This window comes from Pleurodeles waltl, chromosome 3_1, assembly GCF_031143425.1.
Source record: "Pleurodeles waltl isolate 20211129_DDA chromosome 3_1, aPleWal1.hap1.20221129, whole genome shotgun sequence".
NCBI lineage: Eukaryota > Metazoa > Chordata > Amphibia > Caudata > Salamandridae > Pleurodeles > Pleurodeles waltl.
The window spans coordinates 1,345,462,164-1,345,480,019 of NC_090440.1; the positions used below are offsets into that span (position 1 = coordinate 1,345,462,164).

The 17,856-nt window shown below is 44.7% G+C and overlaps 1 protein-coding gene across 2 annotated transcripts in view; it reads right to left on the bottom strand.

Annotated features, from left to right (window-relative positions):
* Positions 1–13,014: 13,014 nt before the first annotated feature.
* BCL9L (BCL9 like) overlaps positions 13,015–17,856 on the bottom strand; it is a 187,356-nt gene continuing 182,514 nt past the window's right edge. For both annotated transcript variants that reach the window (XM_069224794.1, XM_069224793.1), the window contains one exon: positions 13,015–14,780. In XM_069224794.1, the coding sequence (XP_069080895.1) occupies positions 13,663–14,780 (1,118 nt within the window). In that variant the 3' untranslated portion in view covers positions 13,015–13,662. The remainder of the gene's footprint in view (positions 14,781–17,856) is intronic.

Consider the following 17,856-nt stretch of genomic DNA (forward strand, 5'->3'; position numbering starts at 1 on the left):
TTGATGTGAAATGGAGATACTACTTTTGGTAGGAATTTGGATTTGTTCTTAGTACAACCTTATGTTTGTGCACTTGGAAGAAGGTTCTTCAAGAGTGAATGCTTGTATTTCACTAACTCTTCTTAAAGAAGTAATAGCTACAAGGAAGGCGACCTTCCATGTTAAAAATTGAATTTAGCAAGAGTGCATGGGTTCAAAAGGTGGTCCTGTGAGTCTGGTAAGTACAATATTTAAATTCCATGATGGAACAGGTGGTGTTCTGGGTGGAATAATGCATTTTAATCCTTCCATGAAGGCTTTGATAACAGGAACACTAAATAGAGAAGTATGATGAGTAGTCTGTAGGTATGCAAATACTGCAGTAAGGTGTATCTTGATGGATGAGAAAGCCAAATTTGATTTCTGTAAATGAAGTAAATAGCATGCAATATCTTGTATAGATGCTGTAAGTGGATCTATGCTCTTAGATTGACAATAATAGACAAATCTTTTCCACTTGTTTGCGTAGCACTGTCTAGTAGTGGGCTTTCGTGCTTGTTTAATTACTTCCATACATTCTGATGGTAGATTTAAATAACCAAATCCTATTACTTCAGGAGCCAAATTGTTAGATTGAGATCATTGGGGTTTGGATGCCTGATTTGACCTTTGTTTTGTGTTAACAAATCTGGTCTGTTTGGAAGTGTGGAGTGAGGTACTACAGATAGGTCTAGTAGTATTGTGTACCAAGGCTGGCGTGCCCATGTTGGTGCTATGAGTATCATGTTGAGTGACTTTTGATGTAATTTGTTGACTAGAAATGGAAGGAGTGGGAGAGGGGGGGAAGCGTAAGCAAATATCCCTGACCAATTGATCCATAGAGCATTGCCCTTGGATATGGGATGTGGGTGTCTGGATGCAAAGTTTTGGCATTTTGCGTTTTCTCTTGTTGCGAACAGATCTATGTCTTGTGTTCCCCACTTTTGAAAGTACCTTTGAAGTACTTGGAAATGAATCTCCCATTCGTGTGTCTGTTGGTGATTTCTGCTGAGGAGATCTGCCAACTGATTGTCTGTCCCTGGAATGTATTGTGCTATTAAATTAATTTGATTGTGAATTGCCCATTTCCAAATTGTTTGGGCTAGAAGGGAGGGCTGAGATTAATGTGTCCCTCCCTGTTTGTTGAGATAATACTGGGTTGTCATGTTGTCTGTTTTTATGAGAACATTCTTCTGTTTGAGAAGAGGTTGAAATGCTTTTAGGGCAAGGAACACAGCTAATAATTCTAAGTGATTTATGTGTAGCTGTTTCTGTTTGACATCCCATTGCCCTTGAATGGTCTGATTGTTTAGGTGAGCTCCCCAACCGTTCATTGATGCATCTGTTGTCATTATGGTCTGAGGTATAGGGTCTTGAAACGACCACCCCTTCATTAAATTGCGGCGATTCTACCTTTGAAGGGACATATGTGTTTGGCGGTCCATGAACACTAGATCTTGAAGGTGACCGTGTGCTTGTAACCATTGTTGTGCAAGGCACTGTTGTAAGGCCCTCATGTTTAATCTTGCATGTGGGACTATTGCTATGCAAGATGCCATCATTCCTAGAATTTCCATGAAAATCTTAGAGTGTATTGTTGATTTGGCTGTATGACTGGTATTACATTTTGGAAAAGCTTGTATCCTTTGTATATTTGGATACTCTAGAGCTAGCTGAGTATTTAGGATACCACCTAGGTACGGTTGTACTTGTGCTGGTCGAAGGTGTGACTTTTGGTAGTTTAGAGAGCACCCAAGTGTGTGCAGCATTTCTATCACAAAACGGGTGTGTTTTTGGCATTGTGTAAGATTGTTTGATTTTTATTAGCCAATTGTCTAGATATGGAAAGACATGGATGTGTTGTCTTCTTAAGTAAGCCGCTACTACTGCTAGACACTTTGTGAACACTCTTGGAGCTGTTGTTATGCCAAATGGCAACACCTTGAACTGGTAGTATTTTCCTACATACACACATACATGTAGTAGTAGTCTGGCAACGGAGTTTTGAATATGTTGTAATTTTTTCACAATAGATAGAGATGATCCATGGTAGAGGCCATTGGCATAATCCAGTTTGGATAGTTCAAGAGAGACAGTAGCCTGCACCTTGTGTGGAAATCCAAGGGGGGGGGATGCGTCGCAGAGTCTTCAAGGTGATGAAGCTTGTTTGTGTTAATTTGTCCACTTGGGCATTCATAGTTAACTTCCTTGGATAATTGAGGAGGTGGTCCGAGATCGTCAGGCTAGGCGCACCGCGGGTCATATTTTTTCCAGTCACCACATATGAGTATTTCTATTTTGGAGGCATTTAGTTTGAGATGACCCCAAGTCATCCACTGATCAGCAGCTAAGGCAACTGAAGATTTGTGAGTTTTCTACTACTTTGAAGCATAATTCACAAGAAGGCACTCCTCTCAAAGGTCAGCAATCACACACAGTGCACTTTGATTGACTGGTTGTGCAATGGAGATGACCATGACAGCTGTATTATTCCTTATGCAGACTATATTCACTGTTTACCAGTGACATAACACCAATGATGGGACTTGCAGCAGAATCTAATGAGAGTCCCCTATCGCATGGATATTAATCAGCTTTGGGCTGAATAAGGGCTACCTGAAGGACTGCCCACCCGCTCCCACATCTCAGGGACTCCAGGGGCCTATGATAAGCTCTTGCGGTTCCCAGGTGGATATTGATTTATCGCCATGGTTATGGCCTCCAGTACTGCGATATACCAGAAAATACTTCTATCCTGGTCAAGACATCACTGTAGTGAGCGGTTGGCCACATTCCATCCACCGGCAAAGCCTATGTTGAAACGAATGACGCCACATAGCCTTTTGTACCCCGCTTCCTGGCAGTGCCCGGCCACTGAGGCACACGCCCACCACGGAGGCTGCGGAAGGTAGGTGAGGCAGCTGTTGCTATGGATTTCTTTGCCACAAAATACATTGCCTCCCATTACTTGGCGGTGACACACTATATTGCCGTCTCACAGGAATGTCACTCCAGGCATGGCCAGCAGACCCATGCCGCTCCCAGCATCTCGCCAACGCCACGTAGGCCATAATCTCTGGTAAATCCTAGTCAACTGCAGAAGCCCATGCCCCCTCCCTGCGTGGGAAGATTCCCAGTAATAAGCATGTAGGAGCAGCGGCATTCCTTCCCACAGGTATTTCTGAAACAGAGGGCCCTACAAAGACCAACCGAGCCAGGGTGCCTTTCTTCCCACAAAGAGGCCTTGATCGCTAACGACAGAGAAGAAGGAAGGGAGGGAGGTGCGCGCAGCTCACCCTTGCAAACCCCAATGGCTGTTCCGGTCACTCTAATTGTATGTGTCGCCGCTCGCTGTTTGTCGGTTTGTAAACAAGCTTCGAGGCAGGGACCCGAGCGCCAACCTGTGAGCAAGTATACATGCTATTGCCTTCTAGAACATCCAGACGCACAGGTTAGTTTCATGTTCCCCACCTGTGTCCCAAAGACGGTCAAGTAAACTCAGAGGGAAGCACGTTTTCATGGGTTCAATGCAGTATTAATTATCAGCCCTTATGAAAAAAAAATATTAATTAACGGAGCCGGTACTGTGTATGATCGTTTCTTTTAATTCCGTTTTAGTACCTCCCCTTCTGCTCTTTCTGTATAAGTGAACATTGTCAATTAAGTCATCCTCTGCCTCTTAGTAGGTGTAAAACTGTGGTCTCACCTCTATGTTTGTGGATTGTCTTTAGGTTTAGGTTTTTAGCATCTGGCCACTCTTTATTGCAGCATGCAGAACTCACTAGGAGATCTTCTAGGGAGAGTTACTACACTGTGGAATCACTCAGCATTACTATATGAAATATATAACGAAATATGGAAACCTTCACAAAAAGAAGCTGCCGCCCGGTTAAGGCAAATAGATCAGGAAAACATACAGAAAGCTCCAGCCATTGTAGATAATGGTATGAACACTTTATCCAACTGTATTTATACTCTAAATAACATTGTTTCATCTGCAATTGACATCATATAAAATGACATATCATTTTTACAACATGGACAGAGTCAGCTTAGGTCCATTATGCAGTTAGGTTGGAAGTTACAAATTCTGAAAAGTGGTTGCCTGCCCTGGCAACACGTCAGCTCCAGGGAATTGTTTACCTCATTTAATCTGACGCAACAGCAACAAATAATGGCTAAGAAAGAGGCAACATATATTTTGTTAAACATAGAAAAGTTGCCTTTCACTGTGGAGGAAATACCATCTACTATTTGGTTCATACACGGGGTAATTAATCTGCCCATTTCCCCACTTCAATTCACCTTGTGTTTGAAGCACATTCCTGTAGACAGATTTGAAAGGCGAAGCAATAGTTGCAACCATGAGGTGTGGGAGCTATTGTTTACGTACAAATGTTTTAGTGGCATGATGGAGGTCTTTCTTAGTGGAAGCAAATGTGAGACTTCAGTAAGTCATTCAATTATTTGTAAACAGTTGTCCTTGCATGGGGCATGTATCTGAAGGGGGTCACTGTCCCTTTGATTCGTCCAGCATTCCAGGTGCTCTTGAATGAGAGTTATGTGATGCTGAATAAAATCAGCTGTTGTGGAATGTGATCCGGAATTGCCTATGTAGTTTCGATCTCCCAGGCTGTCACAAATTGTGGAAATGTGCTCCTCCCCCCCAAACGAGAGATAAAAATAGCATTAATTTGGCCTCATATTGCTACTTCAAATGTAAGTTTTGACAAGCTGAGGAGACTAAAGGCTCTTTTATTTCAAAAACAGGTGGCGCTTACATCTGCCCACGAGACCTATGCTCTCTAAGTGGCAAGGTCATCCGCTGAGTTACCGTTTCTTTTAAATACAAACTTTCCAAAAAGTGTACTCATAGGCCGCATTGTTAACACATCTAACACTGCTGGGATTGTAGACTTTTTTAAAGCTGTTGGTTCTGGTTTTGTCAGCACCTTCTTTTCTATATTTGGCATAATACATTCAGCCATACACACTACTTTTTTGAGTAACTTTGAGGGATTTCCTGTTACTTTGGCGTTAATTGGCAGCATTTTGCTGTTGCTTCTTTTTATTCACAATATCTGCCCCATCTCAACGAGAAGGATTGATGGAGCTTCCACTAGTCCAACTCTGTCGTGACCACATCATGCAGTATTTTGGAGCACCACTCCTGGAAGAACTGGAGTCCAACTGGTCTTTGTCATCCAGACTGGTTCAGAATTGCATGCAGCCCGTCATTTGATATTAGTGGTGCTCATTTGAACATGCAACGGAAGCGTGTCTTACCATGCAGCGCATACCTTCTTTGGATGCTGGTCTTTTTGTGCTTGATGAGGGCTCATTACCAGACATGCACAGAGATTGCAATTACTACGGGAAGCTTCCTATGAGCCACCCTTTGTGGATCAAGTGGCTCTTGATGCAACAACGTCTGGCACTGTATGGGAAACTGCCGCCTCGGCCGGAGCTATGTCTGAGGCAATGGATCATGAGTGCTCCCTCGCTCTCCGTGTCAAGGAACTGATTACTTTACCATCTGTTGAAGTGGGGTCTTTCTTGGAGTCCATAACAATTGATGATATTGGCAATTTTTATAAAAGATCATGATTATTGTTGATTTGCTGACATTTGGCCTTAACTGATGTTCAAGATTTAGAAATTCTAAATTGACCATTTGAATCTGGCTCAGATTTGGCCTGTTTTGCTTGTTGACATGGGCATTTTATCTCATTCAATATATTTCAGCTTGCTTTTAGTGATCAATGTAGGAAAGGTGATTTTAGTATCAGGTTTTAGTATAGACCTCCGCTCCGTTGAACCGACAATGGGGAGGGTGTTGTGAGGTTATTTTACCTTTTATACTGGGCCTGAGGCCTGTGCCGTCTCACCTAGCTATATTTCACTTTTATTCCTTTTATTATTTTAGCAAAGCTTCATTTTAATGGAGATTTTTTTCATGCTTTTATCAGTTGCCCTTCCACAGAATGTGTTATTCATTTCTTTGCATGACATTTTCATCCTGTGCTCAACCCAGGGCTGTACACGATGTTTACCGGGTATCATCGGTCCAAAGAATACACTGTCTACCAAACACAGAAAATGTTGTGTTTTCATGTCAGTGCAGTTCTTAGAATAACAGATATGTTATTATAAAACATCACACTACCCACACCAGGGTAGAGGCGACATTCCAGCCAGCTTGCCGTCTCATGCTGCACATCATCACAGTTTCTGCAGAAACCTTTTGGTTCCACTTCGTCTATGTGGGAGGGCCCCCAGCAAACTAGCAAACCTCTTCTTTACCTCTGAACGCGGGATAGGGGTTGGGCTTCCTACCCGGGACCAGAAGGGTGAAATAGGGCTACGCTGCTATTTGCTCATATGCAGGAACTTAGTAGTGTAGGTAGGGATATTAGGGACACTATTGTGACTATATAGTTGGATTCTTCGTTTGTTTCACTTTCCTGGTCACTGCTGTGATAATGCTATTTCATTATCCTCATAATCGCAATTCATGCTTTTTTGCGTAGAACGTAGTTGCTTCAGTTAAATATATATTGAACCAAGATCCTGCTTCCGTTTATCTTTGCATGAATGAGACTTATGTAACTGAGAGAAAGGGGTACGATCTGTTTCACCTCAACTTCCCTGATGAGTATGAGTGTCATGCGATAGGTTGTCACAAATCACTTGTACCTTTGGCATTAGTTAGGCGCTGCTAGCTAGCCGGAAGGGTTAGGCTGACAGCTGTCACATGGTGTGGGATTAGACTCAGTCCTCCATACTTTTCTGGTGCTGCTGCCGCCCAAAATCCAGCAGTCTAGTTACCATAATGGGAGTCTACAACAACTTAGTGCCCTTCTGGGAACCCAACCTTTAATTCTCTCTACCTCCTCATAGGCATGAAGTGGAGCAAAGAATGGCAGAAGGTTGATAGCCTGCCTGACATTAAATGGAGTGGCCACTTTCATAAGAAAGGAAGCTTCCGTCTTCATAAGGTGGTTTGACAGAAAGAGTCTGCAGCTTGCCCAAATGCTCAGCCAATATTACAGTGATGAGAAAGACAGTATTCATTGGCAGTAGTCCTAATGGTCTACTGTGTAGCAGCTCCGAAGGGGTGCATATCACAAAAGTAAGAACTAAGTTCAAGTCCCCTTGCTGCATCACAAAGAATTTTGATGGAAATACATAATGCAAACCTTTCAAAAATGTCACCACAACAGGTAATTTAAATAAAGAAAGTAAAAAAGCTGAAAGAGCCAACGAATACCCTTTAACTGCCTCCAAAGCAAGTCAGAGCTTTGCTAGGGACAAAACAAACAACAGAACTTGGAACAGCTTGGCTTGTAAGGGGTTAATGCATTGGGTGCTGCAGCAAGCCCCTAATCTGTTGGACATTATGGCTGGGTCTTGCTGTCCAGCAAGCTCTCAGTTGTTCACCACCTGCATTACCCAGTGATATAGTTTTGTCTGGCTGTGCTATTTCTCCATCATAAGGCCCTCTCCTGAGAGTGGAGAGTGCAATCCTTGAGGGTCCCCCATCCCAGATGAGTGATCTTATCACTGCGTTAAACCACAAAAGAAACTGTCTAGGACTTTCTGAGGAGTGTTTTGTAGAAGATATAGGAATTTCGGCAGGGTGATCATTTTGTACATTGCTGCTATCCCTATCACTGACAGTGACAACCGTTTCCAATGGAGGACATCACCCATGTATTCTAAAAGGATCCATCCTAGGATATAATCAATAAAGTCTTTGGGGTCCTCAGTAATGAAGATACCTAGTTACTTAAATCCCTTCCAGGCACATTTTAGGGGCTCTGTCCAGTCTGTCAAGGGCTCCCATGCAGAAAGTGGGTATGCTATTTATTTCTGCCATCTAGTGAAAATCCTCAATATTTCCAAAACTCTGAGGATAAACTGCATGGGGTCCACAAGAAAGAGAAGGACATTGTCTGCATAAAGGAAGATGATGGCTTCCCATCACCGGTCCTAACTAACACCTCAAAGAAGGGCAAACCTTCACAACATACTCTGCCAGATGATCCATTGCCAGCACTATTAAAAGGGGTAGAGTGGACACCAATGTCTTATGCCACAGCCCAGTCTGAAGTCTTGTGACAGTGTACCATTTACCCCCATTCGGGCTAGTAGGAGGGCATATAGTAATTGAATCCACCCTCAAAACTCTGGGCTAGAACCCATGCTCTGAAAAACCACCATTAAGTATGGTCATTCAAGAAAGTTGAAGGTCTTTCAGCACCTATGGCCAATATCACGACAAGATAACCATTTTCGGGGGGGCATGATCCCATATAGGTGTAGAAGGTTATATCGAGTGGATCTGTGTGGCATGGAACAAACTGATCTAGCACTATCAGTTCTTCGATGACCTGCAGTAGTCGGTTAGCTAGTATGATTGCAATATTAAGCAGTGAAATAAATGTGTCTATATAAGATGTGCCCATTTTATGAGTAAGGACGATGGTGCCATCCAAATGTCACATACACTGTTGTGCTAGATAATGCACTCCTTTTGCCCAGAATAAAAAGTGTGTTTGAACTTATTTGAAAGTTCCTCGTGTGCATAAGGGTATCACCCTCTGACCCTGGGCGTAACTAAAACTTGCAAAATAGCACTGCCACCACCGTGGGAGCAGTGAACACTCTGCAGTACTGGAAGCCTCCTCCTGAGGCTTATAACATACTTCCCACTTGTTGACTCAAAATTTCTTTAGATTAAATCAGTTGTACTCCATCAGTGTCGATCGGCTGATTCTAATTTTATTATCCAACAGAAAACATCAATCATCTTCATGTATATCCAAATGAGATTTACTCGGGAAGATCGTTATCGTGTGTATCTGTACATATTTAATAATCCCAATGCATTTTGGGCTGTTGCCCTTCCTCAGGGGATGAGTAATCCTCCTGTTCAACAGTGTGCTCTCGGCTATCCATTCCCGACGTTTTGAGTCAACATGTGGGAATTATAAGCCTCAGGAGGAGGCTTCCAATAGTGTAGAGAGGGGACACTGCTCCCACGATGGTGGCAATGCTGTTTTACAAGGGCATTCAAATACCACACACCCTTCTTCGAATGTCACGCGTAAATCTGACATCTGCCTGGTCATCTGCATACATTTGGAGGAGGCATCCGCTAAGCCAGAGATTGTATGTAGTCTCTTTCCCATTGGGTCAGCTGCATTTCTAAATACTTTACAGTTAGGAGTTTGTCTTTCCGTTTGCTGGCAGTTCTAGATTTTGTCTCCTAACGACAGTGTTATAGTCCTCCTAAACAGTCTCCCCCTGCTGATACCAATCATACATTCTCAGCTAGATAAGACAGTATCGCTTCCCGAGATGTCTTGAGGAGTCTGGTGCTCCGATTTTAAGATCCCATGGATCTTATCTCCACACACCCCTGTGTAGTCTCATCCCGGTGTGTAGCCTAGTGCACAGTTGGGCATGGTCGGAAATCCCTCTCTGTAGGAATCTTGTGTCACAAAGTCTGTTCCATATCTTGCACGAACTAGAAAGTAATCGAGCTGTGACACCCCGGGACAAGTGCGAGTGTTGTCTCTAACTGAGGTGTGCATTTCTCCTAATGGTTCTCAGACCCAGTGCTGTCTTAAAGTCCTGCAGTCTACTATCAGCCTTCCCTGCTGGCTGGTTCTCGTAACGCTATCCATGCATGGGTGCAGTCAAGCTAAGGTCCCTCCCGATGATCAACAGTGCATCTGGTGCCTGCAGGATTCAACTCCCGATCTGCCTAAGCCCGGGGGGAAAGTACCACGTCACTGCCAGTATTTTAATTCCGTTGTGGAACACCAGTATGTCCAAATTCCACCCTCTGGATCACTGCAGCCCCATGCAATGGCCAGCTTGACCAACTGACATACCAGGAATCCCACACCATGGGAGTGGAGCCTGAAGTAAATTCCGAATGCACCAGCACTATGTACTTAGCCCTCCCCAGGAAGTCACATTTTTACCAACTGGATAAGTTACTTGTAAGATCAGGTCCGGGACCTCTCGGTACAGAAATATGTTTATGGTTCTTCTTTTGATCTTGTGCTCCAGGATGTTAATATTCCATGTTATTATGGTGAGTCCTAAGAAACTAAGCAGACTGTTTCATGTCATAGTGGTATTGTGATTTCACCCCCTCTCTCCCTCTGTGTTTAATCTATCACATCAGCACGTAGGTATGCCTTGCAACATTTCAGCATGTCCACCCTTTCCCAACTCCACCCAACCACCTCATTCTGCAGGATCGGAACACCTCGCGGCCCCAATGCTTGAATGTCACCCACTTACCAAAACCATTACCTCACAAATTTAATGTAGCAACAACAATAATTACTACAGTTCCCACTTATTGGGGATATGGAGTTTGTGTACAAAACTGAAGTCTTACTGGTTCCTGCGTCTGGCAAGATTTGCTAAGTTCATGTAGAGTCCTCATGTAGAGTTCATGTAGTGCGCTTCTCTAGCTGTGTGTTCCTGTGTGGGTGCGCTGTCATCTCTGTCCAGTTGAATCAACACCACCTGTGGCGAGGCACTAGGGCCTCCACTTCTACCACATGCAGCAAAGATCTCTGCACTCAAAGGTTCCGATAGTCCACTGGGAGCCAGCCATACCCAACCTCAGCAGGTGTGTTGAAGGACCATGATTTTTCTTCCTGACAGGATTTTGAGTTTTGCTGAGAGATCAGCACTTGGTGTGGACTTATTGTGTGTAGTGGGGGAATATTGTCACTGTGTGGTTCTCAACCATTATGGCACCATAGTTTATAGCCACCCGCAATATTGTTTCTCAAACCCTATGGCTGAAGATCTGGCAAACATAGGTCTAGGTCGTGCTCCTGGTTTCGGTGAGGGACCAGGGACACTGTAAACTCTCGCCACTAAAATATGATGTTAGATTTATCCCCGGGTGACCAACTCTCTTGAGGAGGCTTTCCACAAACCGTTCCACATCTCTTTCTTCCACCTTTTACAAAAGGCCCACATGGTTGTATCTCAACCTACTCTCGCGTCGTCAGGCCTGGCAAGCAAGCAGCATGTAGTCTCCATAAGAGAACGACCTCTGAATTTAGATGTTTGATGGTCTTGGAGTGTTCCTTCAGCATGTGCTATGGGCTTCCCACTGTGGCTGACATTTCTTGGAATTTTGCAAGCATAAGGTTGATATCCAGGGCCACTGTGTCTATGTTTTGCTCTAGTGCAGTTCCAGAGACCCATATTGTATGTACCAGTTCCTACGGGGATGGGCCTAGGTCTGCGGGGGCGTCACAGCATATCTGATCCCATATCATCTTAATTGTGTCTTGCATTATGGAAGGTAATTTTCTTCAGCCTGGTGGCTGCCGATTTGAGAGTTTATCTCGGGCCATTTTATCCCTCAGATGTCTGAATTAGGAGGGGGCGGCTAGGCTGGTGTTTCAAGTGGAAGGCTTGTGGAATTTGTGGTCTCACCGTCTGGGGTGGTCACATGAATTTCGGCCCACAGGCCCCCACGTAGTCTCACTCATGAAGGGGGCGTCAGCCGGCACCAGGATTGGGCCCTCACGATGCAGAACTGGCCTTTATTAATCTCAACACCTCCCCCAGATGTCCCTAGTGCTGGGAAGGATGCATGCATGGGGTTACGTGTACTGCATCCATTTTAGGACATTCCTCACTCCTCATCCCTACTTCTCATCCTTACTTCTCATCCATCATCCCTACTTCTCATCCATCATACATCATCCCTACTTCTCATCCATCATCCCTTCTTCTCCTCTATCATCTCTACTTCTCAACCATTATCCCTACTTCTCGTCCATCATACATCATCCCTACTTTTCATCCATCATTCCTATTTTTTTCCATCATTCCTACTTCCCATCTCTGCTTCCCATCCATCATCCCTGCTTCTCATCCATCATCCCTACTTCTCATCCATAATCCCTGTTTCTCATCCATCATACATCATCCCTACTTCTCATCCATCAGCCCTGCTTCTCTTCCGTCATCCCTGCTTCTCTTCCATCATCCCTACTTCTCACCAATCATCCCTGCTTCTCATCCATCATCCCTGCTTCTCTTCCATCATCCCTACTTCTCATCCATCACAAATCATCCCTGCTTCTCATCCATCATCCTTATTTCTTATTCCTGCATCTCATCCATACTTATCTTCCATCATTCCTACTTCTCATCCCTAATCCCTGCTTCTCATCCCTACTTCTCATCCATTTTACATCATTCTTAGTCCTCATGCCTCAGCCATCAACCCTACTCCTCATCCATCATCCCTACTCCTCAATCCTCATCCCTCAGTCATACCAACACATTTTCAGTTTTGTGAAACACACCTCACAAGCACTGCTGGAACTCTTGGGACTCTGGAAAAGACAGGGTCATGGCAAGTTTACTTGTCAGCAGCAGAGCGTCAATTCAGTGCACCATCTTCCTTTGGTGCGGAGCCACATCTCTCCAGCAGGTGGCACCCTTGATTCCAGTAAAACGGTGGAGAAGAGACTGACAGATGGTCAGTTGTATGGAAGGATCTTACCTGAATACAACAGTAGAAAGTACAAGATGGAACTTTAAAAATATATTGAAATATGAAACTCCATTTCCTAATTTTGGAAGTAACTGAAAATAATTTAATACACATGCACTATCATTACATGTTAGGCTGTACTGCCTATGTTTGACATTAGTCGCACTGATAGACAAATATTTTTCTATGAGTCCCTTCCTACTCCTTCCTGTCTTCAAAGTCAATTGTCCAACTGAAAGGAAACAGATTTTTTATATAAATGTGAGAAAGCATAAAGCAGAAAGACGCCTTTTTAAAAAAAAAAAAAAAAAAACACCCTGGACAGTTCAGAATTGGGAACAACTCAAAATTAGGGGTAAAACTAGTTGAGAAATGATACTCACTCTCATCGGTCTCCTTCGTAGCAAGGAGATTTTGAGTAAAATTATGGAGATAAAACCCAATGAGATTCTTGTGAGCCCGGTGGGACTTATATTACCCACGGGCCTCATTCTGTTTATCATTTATTAACATAATAAATACATTCTCATTTGACCAAGCCCTACAAGTATCCCCTGCGTCCCACAAGCCTAAACATTTTAATCCCTTTTTCTTTAAAAAAAAAACATATTTTAAGGTTTTTCCTCAAAGCACAGTAATACAGAGAACAATGAAAACCAATGACACATAACCAGCGGATCGATTTATAGCATACAAAAAAGTAATATCATGGCCTTTCATATGCCTTTTGCTTTTTTGGTTGCATCAAAACACACAGGCACACATACACACACTCACACTCACACATACACACACACATTCTCACACACACGTCAGGGAGAAAAACAGGGGGAAAACAGTTTTAACTTTTTGGAATTCTTTTTTTTTTTGCTGAGATTTCATTAAAAAAATTAAAAATTGATTTTTTTAAAATTTCACATCAAATTTTACTGCACTCATTTTTTCTTGGTGTCCTTGACCGCCCCCTTGTTCGGAGGCTTAAGCGTATATTAAAGACATTCCTACCCTGCGTGATGAACATACCCCTCCAAAAAAGTAAAAAAATAATAAAATAAAGATAACTTTACAATCAAAAAGCAAGGGGAAGCGGCTTAAAAAGGCAAATTTGTCATGCTTCCTGGGCCAGGGATATATGCATCAAGTGAGACGCTTCTTTGTCTCATTGGATGGGTGAGCATCATGTTCTGTTGATTTGGAGGGCCCATAAGAGGCCCTTGGGGAGACATCATGTGTCCTGACTGGGAGTACATATCCGCAGACATGTTCCGCTGCTTGGAGTGCATCAGCATAAAGTTCTGCTGGGCCATCAAGCTTTGCTGGGGGGACATCATTCCCTGGTGCACCATGCCATGCTGTGGTGGCATGCCTGTCCGGCCCATCATGGGTATCTGTCCTGGGTGGCACATTGGCATATTGAGGGCACGCTGGGTCCCCTGCTGTCCTGGAAGGCCTATGCCAGGCCGTGCCGGCGGCTGCTCGGACATCATGTTCTGCAAGTTCATTAAGTGCAGGTTGGAAGGCTGCGATTTGGACGTCTGTCCACCACCCTTGGGGAAGTACTGCAAAGTGCTGCTGGGCTTCTCGGAGGGGATAATCCGAGACAGGTCGAACTCTGGGATCCCCGTTGGGGTGGGCCGAATAACCTCGCTGAGGTCAGCATCGTTCAAGACTGAGGAGACCCCTGGGTGCAAGGAAGAGTAGGACTCCGGCATCCGCTGAGGGTGGCCCTTGGAGATTCGATGCTGCTGAGGCGGGGGCTGCTGCGGGGGCATGTCCTCAGGAGGCATCGAGAGGCCAGGAGGGTAGTGTTGCTGTAATCCAGGTCCCCCGCCTCCACCGCCTGGGGCCATGGGCATGCCAGGCACCGGCGAGGACATAGAACCGTGTGGATGCTGCATTCGTGGGAAGACCAGATGACCGGAGGGCATCATACCTCCCCCGCCGTTGGGGCCCCCGGGGCAGCAAGGCTGGCCCATATGTTCTTGCTGCCCAGGCCCAATCATCAGTGTGTTTTGAGAAGAGCCTCCCGGGCCTGGTCCCGAGGGATGCATCGGAATGTTGGAGCCCATGGGGTTCGGCGATGACATCATTGGAGCCGGTGGCTCGTGCGACAGAGGTTGCTGTCCGCCCATGCCCATGTGCAGGGGGCTGTGTGACGAGGCGGGTCCCACAGAATTCAAGTGCAATTGGTTATTGGCATTGCCCATCCCTGCAGAGAAAAAAAAAAACAATATTTGATTCTGAATGTCACAATTTGTAGGCACATTAGTAAAAAGGGGTGTTTAGTAAGGAGCGTTCTCCCCACAGCAGAAGACGTTCTCACTCCCCTCACTGGTGCCTCTGCTGAAATTCTATCAGAAGATGATCAGCCTTTGCGACATGCTCAACATTTCTGGTATGGGTAGAGTAGGGTCAGTCATGCCTGGCTACGCGTTATACTCTTCCTCAGCTAAAACACCAAGCACGACAAATTCAGTAAGACCTGTGACTTGAATAGGCCCAGCAAGCTCCCTGTCTTTTAGAGGTGCCTGAGATGGGAAAGAAGGACAATAGTAAATATACCAGTCCCTCGCTAGAGAGCGCTGCAGGACCAATTATTTTTCATGCATGAACTTCAGTGCTTAGAGGTAGTCGTTTAACATCACTGATAGTTTTATGCGACTCCAAACAGCAAATTTTTCCAACAAAGGAAACAATCACACATGAGCAGTGCTTAATTTGTGCTTGTTGTTTCCGGTGCTGAGCACCGGCACTTATTTTGGAGGGCCGGGGCTTATTCTTCTGCCTCAAGCATTTGCTGCGAGCAAAAGACACATATGGGAAAGACGGATGAAAGGAAAAACGAAAAGGCGTCACAAAGAGAGAAAGTAGAAAGCTGCAAGAGTGAGCTGAAGGGGCAGGGGGTGGCAGTAAATGGATTTAAGAGACCTGAGATGGCTTCAGGATTACGCTGCCTCAGTGTTCCGTGTTCTTAGATTTAGTTGCAGTAGGCGCGTGTTTGAGGGCGGCTTTGGGAACCGGCACCTTTTTATTTAAAAATTAAGCACTGCACGTGAGGCTTTAAAAACACTTGTGCTAATCGGAATTGTCGCGTTTTTATTGTCACTGCTTCACTCCATCAGCTTTTTCGGAACAAAATAATAATTGTACTCAATGCCTGTATCACTTGTGATACTGTAAGCTCTGATTGACGTGTGCCTGCAGGGACATTTTCTCACATGTATGTCAATATGACCGGTGCTACTGTAAATTCTGAAGAGATCTTCACCTCGTCCGCTATGTAAATGATGCGTTAAACTCTGCGAGAAGCTGCGTCTCATCCCAGTGCCTGTCTAATGTGTGTTATTGTAAGCTGCAGAGGGAGCACCGCTCCCCCATGCACTCTATGGGACTGATTCACAAAAATAAACTTACACCTTAGTCTAAGTTTAGTTTTTTTTGCAATTCACAAAGCAATTTTCCGAGCAGCATCTTTAGAAGTGCGGAGTCTCCGTCCTCGTGGTGGAAAATCCGCAGATAAGAAGATATGCAGTCATAAACCTACTGCTCGTAAAAAATGTCTTTGTGAATTGCAAAAAAGTAAGTTTATGCGAAAATGTAAATTTACCTTTCTGAATCAGGACCTATATCTTCATGTAAACTCCGTAGGGAACTACCGAATGGACCCCGCTCACCCGAGTGGTTTATATTACTGTAACTGCACAGAGCTCCAGCTCACTCCTGTGTGTTTGTGTAACTGTAATCTTCACACAGGGTCCCAGCTCACCCCTGTTGTTTCACCTGTGTTGCTGTAAAGTCTGCACACAGTCCCAGCTCACGCCTGGGCGACCTGTGTTGCTGTAATCTCCGCAATGGGTCCCAGCTCACGCCTGTGTTGCAGTGAGTCCTGCATATAGTTCTCTCTCGCATAGTGCGTCTTTACGCCTTCACCAATAACTGTGGACTAGGACTCCCCAGGACTGTAATGAAATACCACTGATGCAGCTAAGATAGATTGCTCGCACATCCCTGGAAGCAGCAGGCTATCATTATAGCCTCAGCTAGCTGACAAACTCAGCCTCTCTGAAGGGAGCACCCATACATATATTGTAGAACATGTCCTGCAGCATCAACACCACCTGCCTCACAATGGCTGCAGACTCTACATTCTGAGACAAGGCACAGCACTGCTTTTCCAATACAAACACAGCCAAATACAAGGGGGTCTCATCCACAGCAACAGCACTCCAGGCCCCATCACGCTCTACCTCTGCCCAAAACAAGGCACACGACCAGACAAATACGGCAAGGAGCAGTATAGCATCACTTGCAGGAATTGTGTCCCACAGGCAACAATCTATGCAGACTCCACACACCAACACAAGACAGAATACACCCTCGGCTACATAAACACAACAAAGAGCAAGGCAGCGTCATGTCTGCCCGCACCATTATCTCTGAAGGCACTCTACACACCAAAACAAGATACACAACACACGACCCCCAGTAACGCAGGAAGGATGCCGTGGACCCAGGTGCAAACAAGGGCAATGCCCCCTTGGACTTCTGTTTGGCAATAAAGCACAGGAATTATTAGGATTCCATGGGCCCTGCGGGTTCTGGTCCCTGGAACCACTGCACCTGCAGCACAAATGATAGCTACACTGCTGACGTCCCCGACAAACACACAAAAGAACAGGGCAGGGACGCCTCCAACATGAGCACAATGTGAACTATTACCAAAGCAGACGCTACACATCAACACAAGACTAAACACATCTCCTTCTATGCAAACACACGAAAGAACAATTTAAAGCCAACCACTTCTTCTGCAAAATAGTCTACATATGAACACAACCACAAAAAAAAACTCTTCCTTACATAAACAGCTATGAGCAATGTAGTCAGCCACAGCATCAGCACGGTATATATCACTGCCCCTGTAGCCAGTGTACATTTCAGCACAAGCAAAAAAAAAACCTAAAAACTACTACAACAATGAGCATTGTAGAGTCAACCACAGCATCAGCACTGTGTGTACCATTGCCACAGTAGCCAGTCTACATATCAGCACAAGGGCACAAATATCATTCTTATACAACAATTAACAATTCATAGTAAGCCACAGCATCAGCATATGTACAATGCCACTGCAGCCAGTTCACCAGTCAGCACAACCACAACAAAGCTCATTCTGATACAAACAACCCAAATACAATCCACAGCATCAGCACAACGAAGACCATCAACTCTGCAGAACCTCCACACTTGAACACAAAACAAAAACATGTTCCCTAAACAAACCC